We start from the raw sequence: 12,735 nt of genomic DNA on the forward strand, positions 1-12,735 counted from the left end.
TTTATTTCCATTTCTTATTTCAGTCTTCTTAGTTCTCCAAATACGTAATATTGCCATCGAAAAGGATATTTTCTATATGATGCCAAGTAAGTATTACTATATTTTCATACATGTAAGAGTAATCACATTTATTTTCCAATCATGTCTTATTCTATGTTTGGAAAGAATCCTTGACCCGGGAGACACTACCAAAATAAGCAATACTAATAAGATTTTCTACGTAATTGAGAACTGATTTGTCAGAAGGCCAATGCATAAAGAAATTAATGTGCATTTTTGCTTGCTAAAACTGCTTTTGCAATTAACATAATTCCAAATGCAAATCTGTTATTTGTGCACAAATGGCCAGTTTGTCAAATAGCTCGTCCTTTGCAAGTCAAAATTCACAATTTGCACATGGAATTGTAGTAACTATGCAGAAATTAGGCAAACGTGTTTACGTATATCAGCATCCATTTTGTATCTGACCTTTTGAAACTCAGGCCTTAATATGTAAAAGTGGAATAAAAGTGCTAATAAAAAATGTAGAGGTAACATACAATGTATGTTAAAATTATAGAATAAAATAAAATAATCAGAGTTCCTTTTCAGTAAATTGAATTCTTTCCTCTCTCTTTATCCATCTGGGATTTTGAAGATATAACTGTCAAGATGACTTTTTCGGGTTTGTATTGGATGGTGCACGTAGGCCACTGTCTTTACGAAATCAGCATTACATGACAAAGGAGCAGGAGGAAAAATTCCGTCCTAAAACCTTTTTTTAAACAGCGGAATCAACAGCATCCTTTTTTCTAAATATTAAAGGCATTTGTACAACATATATGAAGATGAAGGATGGTTATTCATTTATAATATATAATTACACCAGATTATATAATATGTATTATTACACCAGTTACAATTAATTTCCAGACAGTTATTTTCAACCTTTACCCCCCCCCCCATTTGATTCTTCCTCCATCCTGTTCCTGACAGTTTTACAGATGTGTTGAATGGCTTGACACCAATCTGAACAACAACATGCTATTTCTCACCAGCTCGTGTGTGTGTGTGTTTGTTTGTGTGTGTGTGAACAAATTAAGTACCAAATGGGAGAAGGGTTTTCGGGTGACAAAGACTTAAAAAGAAAAAGTTTAACAGTATTTTATTATTAATGAAATTCGTGGTTTCTCTATTATTTTCTAAGGGCCAGTTCCTCAAGCCTCACTTACAGGGAACAGCATATGAACTAATTTAAGTTGCTGGAACAACTTGCCTAATTGCTTCTCAATATCAGAAAGATTGCAGAATTAGGTCCTAAAAATGTGACTTCAAATTTTGAAGAGATATAATTTAGTATACGTTTCAAGTTGTGAATTGTTACACATTCCTCAGCAACTGTTCTCAGGTAAATTTATTATCAGAAAAAATTTTTCAAATGATGCATCATCCACTACACCTGTCCTGTACTTGAACTGGGAGATTATTTATACAAAGTAGCCATTTACCCTATCACATGTAATGAGAGTATTGGTATTTCATTTTCAGTTTGCTCACTGATTCCTTCGCTTTTTATTACCTCTAACTATCTATCATCCTATGCTTAATTTGGACTGGAGCTTACAGCAACCTCTCTGGTTCAATTGGCCAATGACATTTACCACAGAATGCCCTTTACATGGCAACTACCCAACATCTACTATGTCTGGAGCAGCATGAATAAGACAGTGGTGCTCAGTCACTCGGAATTCCCTCACTAGTTTCTCATCTTCCCCGAGGGCAAGTAATACCCGGAGTAATCTCCTGACTTTTGCAGAAAGACATGGAAAATTTACTGCAGCTACTGAAGTACAATTCTTATCTGAAAATTACAATATTAGGAATCCCACCCCAATCTTTATTCAATTATTCTAGGATATTTGAGACATCCTCAAATATATTCATATTTATTGCTAAAAGATGGTGTTTTGATTATTATGCTTACTGATTACCATATAAGGATGAGGTGGAAAGAACCTCCAGAGCTGATGCACAATAGATGTTCCATATTCAGGAATAGGGTGCTCCATATTCAGAGAGTTGTGTACACCTGTCTCGAATGAAGTATTTTGGAAAGAACATGAGAGTTCTTTCTCAGCTGCCTGATCATTGGTCAACTGGAGACAAATATTAAAGGGGCCAAAGCAAAAATGTAGTATGATCTCCCTGATGAGGGACCAACAATAACTTGTGCAGGCTGTGTTTGTTTGAAGTATAAACAGTCCTGAACCAGCCCTCAAAACACCAAAGGAGAAGCCTCATATGTGGTGTCTCAAAGGTGCAGGCTGCCAGATATCCAAGCAATTGAAGACAACTTCTTATCTATGTCTTTGGGCTGATTTGAATCTTTGAGATGAGATCTGCTAACATCGAGAATCTGTTGGAGGGAAGATAAGCCCTGGCTGATATAGTGTCTAAGTAGGCTCCTATGAACTCCACTCTTTGTACCAGGCTCAAAGTGAATTTCTCAATGTTGAGTGTCAATTCTAGCTTGCAGAACTGAGATCTTATCACCTTTATGGTGGCAAAAACCTCATTATATGATTGTCCCTTGAGTAGCCATTCATTGAGGTATAGAAAATGATTATGCCCAGACATCGAAGCTCGGTGGACATTTGAATACTTGGGACGCTTCGGACATTTCTGGGATTCCTCTCAAGTTCCCCTGCAGATGGAAGGGTGGCCACCAGAAGTCTACAGAGATCCACTCGAGACCTCCTGAAGACCTTGCATAAATATTAATCAGGGGTATATTTGAGGTGCTCTCCTAACCTGTTGCGGACGTGTGTAAGTGCTGGAGACTAAATAAAGTAAAAGCTTTCTGTAAAAGCACTTTTGTTTGTATCAACCATTTATCGGCCGGACGTACCACGTCCCCATTGATTTATTTCCTGACACCACCTTACAAAGAGTAAAGTTACCAAGAGCTGGAATGCATGTGTGTAATCACTCAAAGAAGAATTTATAATACTGAAGATCATTCTGCATTCGTGATTTTCAAAAAGTGCATGTTAAGTGAGAAATGAGGAACTCAAGGGCACACAACTACACAGGAAAAACTAGAAAAATGTTGCTGAGGAACCATTTTTCATAGATACTGACCATCCAAAATACTCTTTGAAACCAATGGGAGCTGCAGGCACCACCATTCAAAGACATTATAAATGCTTCAGCACTTCTGATTTTGGACAACCAACTTGATTTTGGACAACCAACCAAATGCAACAGGGGCTTGGTTTTCAGGAAGTTGTGAGCAACCACCATCTGCAAATCTGGCCTTTTTAAAGCATCACAAGTGAGATAATCAACACAATTATCTTCTGAAATTTCAGGTTGCTACTTTTATTTAGAAGCCTACCTTTAGGTATCCAGATTAGAACATTTGGGCCTTAACACTAACTCAAATTTCTAGCTATAAAATTACACACAATTTTTTGCCCTATGCAAACAACCAGAAATTATTTTCTACAAAAATCAATATCCATAACAACTACTGTTGAGGAAGATACCAAACACTGAATCTAGTTTACCTGCCATCTCTTTCAGCTGCCCCACCTTCTGTTACTGTTTTGACAAATATTCCCAGTTTTTCAAGGCCTGCATCTGCTCCAACGCCCATTCCAATAATACTGATGCCAAGTCCATCTTCATCTGTGGAGAAGACAAATAAAAGCAGCAATATATGTTTGATTTTAAAGTAATTTGGCATTTAAAGAAGTACATTTGCATCTGGCTTTTGTTTTCCTTTGATTTTTTTCATGTGATTAAACCCACTTTTAATTATTTCCTTGGTGAGACTCTTAATTTTCTGCAGTTTTAATAACACACCAAAGATAGATAATACTGCATTTGCCATTTGGAAAAGGTTACTAGATTTAGGCAAGATGGCTAATGTTCCAGAGGAGAATGAAAAGTTAATATGAAAAATCATGTCAATTAATGTGTAAGGTGAACTACAGGAAACAACATTCTTACAGAAATACAGAACTATTGTCCTTGAACTGGTTCCTTAAATAATATTATTTAATATTTTTCAGTCTGAAGGGCCAAGAGATTTGCAACGGTTCCTTGAGAATTAAAGTTATTCCCTCTAAGCAAGTGCAGTAATCCCTTTAAAGATTTGCACATCAGTTTAGAGAAATTGTAAATAGTGCACCGAATGCATACCTTTTTCTAGTTCCACTGGAAAAAGCTCCAGTTTTTCCACACGCTTTTCAAGTTCATATTCAGCTGATGCAGCCACTGGGTCAACTTCATCATTTCTCCGGTCATAGTCTTCATTGGAGTATGTGTTGAAAACCTTTGAAAATATGCCCATATTGATCAACTATCCATTCCAGAAAAGATTGTTAACTTAAGAAAATAACTGCTATATGTATCCATTTTTATGGCTTTTTCTAATACATTGGTTGAAATGGGTTTTTAAGGCAATGTTCCCCTCCTCCCCTCAAAGTTCAGGTTTTTAAATTAGTGCTTTTTTATTCATCAAACAGTCTGCTAAGGACTGAAAACCAATTCTGAATATAACTAATTCATTTTTACCATATGTGGTTATAAATGCAGTACATGTTTTAGAAGGACTGAGTCATTCTACTCTTTCAATAATTAAACACACAAACATATGGTTCCAATCAAACAGTGCTCCATCTAGATAGTAAAGATCTCCAAATACTTATAGAAGTAGAATACATAGGAACTACTGTGATTAACTGTAACTTGTATCTAATCTCAACTCTGATGTTTCTTTCTGAGGGTCCAATTTGCACACACAAAACCAAAGCTGAAGCTCACTACTGCTAATATGAAAAACCATTTACATATAAAATTAAAGATTATGCTGTACTTTTAAATTTTAAGATTACAGTATGGCATCATTACTGTACAATTAAGACAGATTTAACATTTCAACTCTATTATAGGACATGTTTAATATTTATGTGTATGTGTATACACACACAAACTTTTCAAATGCTACGGTAAGTGCAGTATGTTTGTTGAATTTGTTTACCCGTCAGTCAATATACATATTTATGGCTTTTAAATTAATTAGGGATCACTGAGGCCTTCTGTAGAGTTATAGAGTCAGAAAAATGGAGATAGTTGTTCAGATTATTGATCCTATGCTTTATTTAGATAATCCCTCTGTTCACTTAGTTGCCCCACCGTGGCAGTAGTGAAGAAATATACAGTGCTAGAGATAAATATTGTATCTAAATTCTTCTGTCCTGCATCTATTGTTGCATTTGTTACTTTAAACAAAGAAAACACCACACAACACCCCCACCACAACCACACCACACCCACAATTTCACTCTCTCCCCTTTTCTGTCTTTACAAGTCCTCAACAAGGGAAGGCAGAATTAGGTAGCAAAAGAATATTTACGAACAATTCAATGTGTGCACCAGATCAACACCAAAACAGACAGGTCACAAGAAGCCTTCCCTGACTGCAACTCTGTTCAGTTGCTAATCAACCATTGCCTACATGAAAGGACTGCTCAAGGCTATCACCCCACAAGAGGCAGGGAAAGCCAACGGCAGGGCTGTGGCTAAACTCGCCACGCTCTGACTCTGTAGCTGAGCTGTCCCTTAAGTGTCTAAAAATTCACATTCAACTTTTATGTTTGAATTCTTAATAAAAGTCAGAGAGATCAAATGTAAGAACAAAGGCTGCACCTCATCAGATCTGATGGTAAAGAGATTTTTTACACACTACAAAAAATGTTTGTGCAACAAATATTATTAAATATGCCCTAAATAAAAATGGTAGCAACTGCTTTAAAAATGTCACTGAGTGATATAACTTTTAAGTTTAGCTCCTGAAGATCACGTAAAAGAAAATGATTATAGCTTAAATGGTACTGTTAGTAGAATCTGTGTTGTTCCGACCTAGCAATTTGTCAGCTGAGAGAGCAACATAATTGCTCCACTTCTGTCTAAAACTAGATGCACTCCTGTCATAAATATAAAGGGAAGGGTAACCACCTTTCTGTATACAGTGCTATAAAATTCCCTCCTGGCCTGTAATGGGGTAAGAAGCTCAGCTAACCTGGCTGGCACCTGACCCAAAGGACCAATAAGGGGACAAGATACTTTCAAACCTTGGGGGGGTAGGGGACGAAGTGGCTTTTTTTTCTGCTCTTTGTTTGTGTGTTGTTCTCTCTTGGGACTGAGAGAGGCCAGACAGAAATCCATCTCCTCCAACCCATCCTAATCCAAGTCTCCAATATTGCAACCAGTATAGGTAAGTCAGGCAAGGCGGATTAGTTTATCTTTTGTTTTATGTGAATTTTCCCTGTGTTAAGAGGGAGGTTTATTTCCGTTTTCTGTAACTTTAAGGTTTTGCCCAGAGGGGGATCCTCTGTGTTTTGAATCTGAATACCCTGTAAAGTATTTTCCATCTTGATTTTATAAAGATGATTTTTACCTTTTTTTTAAAAAAAAAATAATAAAATCCTTCTTTTAAGAACCTGACTGATTTTTCCATTGTTCCAAGATCCAGGGGTTTGGGTCTTTGATGATTTTGTAACCAATTGGTTACGATATTACTCTCAAGCCTCCCCAGGAAAGGGGGTGTGTAGGGCTTGGGGGGATATTTTGGGGGAAGACGTCTCCACGTGATCTATTTCCCTGTTCTTTGTTTAAAACGCTTGGTGGTGGCAGCATACTGTTCAAGGACAAGGCAAAGTTTGTACCTTGGGGAAGTTTTTAACCTAAGCTGGTAAGAATAAGCTTAGGGGGTCCTTCATGCAGGTCCCCACATCTGTACCCTAGAGTTAAGAGTAGGGAAGGAACCCTGACAACCCCGTGCTTATTTTTTTTAATTACACAAACTGGAGGAAAAAAATCTCCCCAGCTCCCTCTCTCCCCCACATTTAATATATCTTTTTTATTTCTTTGGCCTACTTTCCTCAATTCAACTTTATAACATTTTTGAACTAAGAATAAGAACATAAAAACGGCCAATACTGGGTCAGTATCCCTCTAGCCCAGTATCCTGTCTTCTGACAGTGGCTAGTGCCAGATGCTTCAGAGGGTATGAACAGAACAGGTAATCATCAAGTGATCCATCCCGTCACCCATTCCCAGGTTCTGGCAAGCAGAGGCTATGGACACCATCCCTGCCCATCCTGGCTAATAGCCATTGATGAACCTATCCTCCATGAATTTATCTTGTTCTCTTTTGAACCCTGTTATAGTCTTGGCCCTCGAAACATCCTCTGGCAAGGAGTTTCACAGGTTGACTGTGTGTTGTGTGAAAAAATACTTCCTTTTGTTTTAAATCTGCTGCCTATTAATTTCATTGGGTGACCCCTAGTTCTTGTGTTATGAAAAGGAGTAAATAACACTTCCTTATTTACTTTCTCCACATCAGTCATGATTTTATAGACCTCAATCATATCCTCCCCTAGTCGTCTTTTTTCCAAGCTGAAAAGTCCCAGTCTTATTAATCTCTCCTCATATGGCAGACACGCCATACCCCTAATCACTTTAGTTGCCCTTTTCTGAACCTTTTCCAATTCCAGTATCTTTTTTGAGATGGGGCGACCACATCTGTACACAGTATTCAAGATGGGGACATACCATGAATTTATATAGAGGCAATATAATATTATCTGTCTTTGTAAAGAAGTAAAAATAATAAGATTGCAACAATTAAACCCATACTGCAGTCTAGAATGCCTTCTTTGCATAACAAATCTCCGTAATCACATCAGAGATGGCTTTTTAGCTTGTAGGCACATTGAGTTTTAGATGGTCTCTTGGCACATTTTTGCTTTGGATTTAAGCCTAGAGTTCACATGCTTCCTCCAAGAAGCTAAACTCATCACGAGTTTTCTTGGCAGAACTCTTCATCGCCTTCATATTAGTAGGACTGTCAAGGAAACCTTACAATACCACTGGGAACATGAAGAAAGCAGTCACCACTCAAAGTATTGGTGCTACTGTCCAAGGTAAAAAAATCTCTGCAGTGCTGTGGAAGCAACTTAGTCAGTCACATTAATTCCCCTAAAATAGTAGCCATATTAAGATTATTGTAAAGAAACCAGTAGTACAATACGATATTACTAGTAACAAAGAAATTGTGATAAGATTGTCATGCTTTTTGGAGCGGCTCACAACCGTGAGTACCTGCTTCAGGGCAGATAGTCAGAAAACAGGGTAGGACATAATGAGTATCTGGACTGGACACTCGTCAGAAGGAGGCATCCTCAATTATTTTAGCTGATAGACGGATTTTATGAAACTGTTTTGGGTATAAATACTCCCTCTCCCCAGTCACCTGGAAGAGCAATGCCTCCCACTTGGTCCAGCCACTTCCTGTTCCTCCTTACTCCATCCAGGTAAACTTTCCATTTCTTCCCTCTCTGCCGCCAACTGCAGAGGCAGCCCTCTACAGAGGCAAAAACTCCTTTTCTTCTGGCCCGCCAGATAAGGACACAGCACATAGTTTTCTTTCAAAAGGCCCTGAATGATCTATTAATTTCTAGATACAATAGAAAGTAAACAGTAGGTTTCTATCTTTACATGAAACCATTTCAAGCTATAACAGTTTGGCTTGCAAGTTCTGAAAAGATTAATTTTCTTGGGAAGAAATCATTTGCATAAGACATTGTGACAGGGTCAGGCCAGATGGCTACAGGAGAGTGACAGAAGGCAGATATATTAGCCCCAGGTTAAGTAGGTCCCTTTTCCCTGGGTAAGGTAACAGGGAAGGTTCCAGAACGATCAGGAACTTTCTGGAAACAATTAAGGCAGACAGGCTGATTAGAACACCTGCAGTCAATAAAGAAGCTGCTAGAATCAATTAAGACAGGCAGGCTAATCAGGGCACCTGGGTTTAAAAAGGAGCTCACTTCAGTTTGTGGTGTGCATACAAGGAGCTGAGAGCAAGAGGTGCAAGAAGCTGAGAGTGAGAAGGTGTACTGCTGGAAGACTGAGAAGTACAAGCATCATCAGACATCAGGAGGTCCTGTGGTGAGAATAAAGAAGGCGTTGGGAGGAGGCCATGGGGAAGTAGCCCAGGGAGTTGTAGCTGTCACGCTGCTGTTACAGGAGCCTCTGTAGACAGCTGCAATCCACAGGGCCCTGGGCTGGAACCCGGAGTAGAGGGCGGGCCCAGGTTTCTCCCATCTCTCCACCCCCCTACTTGATACTGGAAGAGTTGACCTGGACTGTGGGTTCCACCAGAGGTGAAGGTCTCTGACCTGTTTCCTGATCCACTAAGTGAATCAGCAGAAACTGCAGGGATTGTTCTTCTTTCTTTTCCCCATGCTGGCCAGTGACGAGGTTGTCTGAGTGAACGGCAGATTTGAACCACAAAAGTGGCCAAACTGGGGGCTACTGGTGAACCTCTGAGGAGAGCAAATCTGCCAATAAGCGCAGGACCCACCAAGGCAGAGGAGGAACTTTGTCACAGCATCTTTAGTAACTGGTAGATTTGCAAAGGGTTTTTAAAGGTGAGAAATGACTCTTTGATATGGACAGGTCTTTAAAAAGGAGTTCTTTAACTTCAGTAAGAATCTCTCTGTCTTGTAAAGGCTGTCCAAAGAATGATTAGCTTTTCAAGTGGTCTATTGTAAGTTCTAATTAATGAAAGTTAAATAGTATTTTATGCATCAGTGAATAAATATCATCTTTTTTGAATATTTTATCTTATAAGCTCCTTTTGCTAGGAAGACATCATTTTTCAGACATTTTGTAAGTTTCTTACATAAATGTATAATTTTCATTGTTAAATAATATTAACAACATTATTAATAGAGCATGCTCAATATTGTTTCAAAGTTCACGTCTTCCCAGATGTGGATTCCAATGGCTGTTAAATTGAGAGTGTGTGGGAATTCACCTTAAAATAATCTTTGCAACCTCTGTTTCAGAAAATTATGTTGCATTTTCCTGTGTGGGTCACAAAATGGGCTTGAACAGATAAATAGGGAGAATCACATAGGCTCTTTTCCCGACAGTCAGCATTCAGCCAGAGGATGACCTACGGATCTAATGATTCCAATCTGTATGCAGTGAAAAGAAAGTAGGTACGGGTCAAAGACCTCCTGATTCAGCTCCATTTATCTTTGTGTCCTGGAATGTATGACTCACAGTCAGTATCTTGACTGTATCTCTGACACTAAGAAGAGTCACATGTCTGAGAACACTCCATCACACAACAGGCGAAGAGATCCTGCCATGGCAGAATGTGTGTGGATTTCACAGCACCAACCCTGATATAAAGTCCCCTACTATTAAATTAATGCATTTGTTGCGTTCTCTGGGAGGTACTGTGGACACTTTGCTGTTATTAGAAATAAAGGTCTTGATTCTGATCTCAGTTAATAGATTCTGTGCTCAGAAGGGAACCGCTACTATCACCTACTTTGGTGTCCTGCATACACAGGCTGGAAAATTTCCCAGACACTGAAGTAATGCTTCTTGAAAGAGATCTAATCTAATTTTAAAGACTCCAAGTGATGGTGAGTCTACCACCTCCCCTGGTAAGTTGTTCCAATGTTTAATTACCCTCACTGGTAAGAAACTGCATCTCATTAAAAGGTTGAATTTAATAGAATCAAAGAACTGGAAGGTACCTCGAGACATCATCTAGTCCAATCCCCTGCACTCAATTTGTCTAACTTCAACTTCCAGACACTGGACCTTTTCATGCCTTCATCTGTAGACTGAAAAGCCCTCATTATCAGGTAGTTTTTCCATGTGTAAGTACTGTGACAAAGCTCTGTCCTTGCCTCCGTGGGTCCCGCATTTCCTGGCGGATTTTGCTAGCCTCAGAGGCTCACTGTGACCCTCCACGTAACCCTTCTCTCTCTAAAGACAAGGGTCACAGTCTACTGAGCCATTTTCATCATAAGCCAGCGAGCGAGATGAGGAGAAGCTACCCTTCCTTGCACAGTCTCTGTTGTCTCCCAGTCTCAGTGATTAATAAGGGGGCCAAGGGGAGGGGGGGGAGCCCGGGCCCACCCTCTACTCTGGGCTCCAGCCCAGGGACCCTAATAGTATCAGCTATGGTAGCTGACCTTTTAGAAACATGACATGTACAATTCCCTGGGCTACTTCCCCCACAGCAGCCCTCACTTCCTCAAGCTCCACTTCACCCTTACCTCAGAGCCTCCTTCCTTTTGCCTGATATGGTGTGTACTACACAGCCTCTCCAACAGCACAACTTCCTCCCACAGCTCCTGACATGCACCCCCACCTGACTAACTGGGAGGCTTTTAACTAGTTTCAGCAAGCCCTTGATTGGCTTCAGGTGTCCCAATCAACCTAGCGTTCTCCCTGCCTTCTGGAAAGTTCTTAATTGGCCCCAGGTGTCTTAATTGACCTGGAGCAGCTGCCATTTCACTTATCCTGGTAGCAGGGATTTGTTTAGCCTGGAGCTAATATATCTATCTCCCGCTACTTTTCTATAGCCATCTGGCCTTGCCCCGTCACAGTACCTATAGAAAGCAATCAAGTCACCTCTCAACCATCTCTTTGATCATTTGAATAGACTGATCTCCTTAAGCTTCATATTGTAAAACATTTTTTTCCAGCCCCTGGATCATTTTTTCAGCTGTCCTTTGAACCATCTCCAGTATTTCCACATCTTTCAAGTGTGGACACCAGAACTGGACATAGTATTCTAGTAGTGGTCTTAACCAGTGCTGTGCATAGAGGTAAGATCACTTCCCTACTTCTGTTTGAGATTCCCTATTCATACATTCAAGGCTTACACCTCATTTTTGAGGCCCCTGGTATTAAGGCTGCTGCCGAGATGACCCATTCAGCACAAAATGGTCCTAGTGAATTGACTATTGATGAAATCCATGGAGCTGAAAAGAAGCTTAAGGGAAATAACGTGGCAGGAGTCTGTGAAATTCCTGGAGAACTGTTAAAAAGCTCTGGACCAGCTATTCTTTTGTGTCTTTAGGTAAATATAATCTGGAGAACAAAGTCCCTTTAACTGGCAAAGAAGACCTTATTTCACCGCTTTGCAAGCATAAAGGCAGCAAACAAGACTGTTGTAACTACTGTGACATTACTCTTCTATCTGTCTTGGGAATTCAAGTACCCCATTCACATTGCATTTGTAGATGTCATGGCTGCATTTGACTCTGTCAACGGGGAATCCTTTTGGCTGATCTTAAAACTGAGAGGCCTCCCTGACCAGCCCTATTGAATGTTCTATCTTCTATATGATGACTACTCAAGATGCATCCTTGTAAATGGGAAATGAACCGGCTTCTTCCGAATTAAGTTGGGTGTTTGACAAAGATGCATTGCCATCCCAGAACCCTTCAATGCTGTTGTAGACTAAGTAAGTTTAGACAAAAGCCTTGGTGAAAAGAACCTCACCGATTGTTGATTTTCTTTTCATTCATGAACAAGCTCATCAAGAAGATAGTCAAAGGCCAACTACAGGCTCACCTAATTTAAGCTAACATCCTAGACCCAGAACAATTTGGATTCAGGAGAGGACATGGAACTAAAACCATTTCAGTAGCATTGATGGATGATCACCTGCTCTCAATGGCTAGAAGGCAGACCACCACTTTCATCCTCCTGCACCTCTCTGCAGCACTGAACGCTGGTAACCTTAAGATACTGCTGCGTCACCTCACCTGAGACAGGTAGCGGGGATCCAGGGTAAAACCCTAAAAAGGTTTGAGCCTTTGCTGGAAGAAAACACCCAATGAGTAGTGATGGGACACTGCACCTCCACAC

General features: G+C 39.8%; 1 protein-coding gene across 6 annotated transcripts in view; it reads right to left on the reverse strand.

Annotated features, from left to right (window-relative positions):
• Window positions 1-12,735, reverse strand: part of PPP1R9A (protein phosphatase 1 regulatory subunit 9A) — a 264,997-nt gene that overhangs the window by 97,009 nt on the left and 155,253 nt on the right. For all 6 annotated transcript variants that reach the window (XM_084619703.1, XM_084619704.1, XM_084619708.1 and 3 more), the window contains 2 exons: window positions 4,186-4,318; window positions 3,549-3,669 (listed from right to left, as the gene is read on the reverse strand). In XM_084619703.1, the coding sequence (XP_084475829.1) occupies window positions 3,549-3,669; window positions 4,186-4,318 (254 nt within the window). The remainder of the gene's footprint in view (window positions 1-3,548; window positions 3,670-4,185; window positions 4,319-12,735) is intronic.

This window comes from Lepidochelys olivacea (assembly GCF_965140295.1).
Source record: "Lepidochelys olivacea isolate rLepOli2 genome assembly, chromosome: 2".
NCBI classification, from domain to species: Eukaryota; Metazoa; Chordata; order Testudines; family Cheloniidae; genus Lepidochelys; species Lepidochelys olivacea.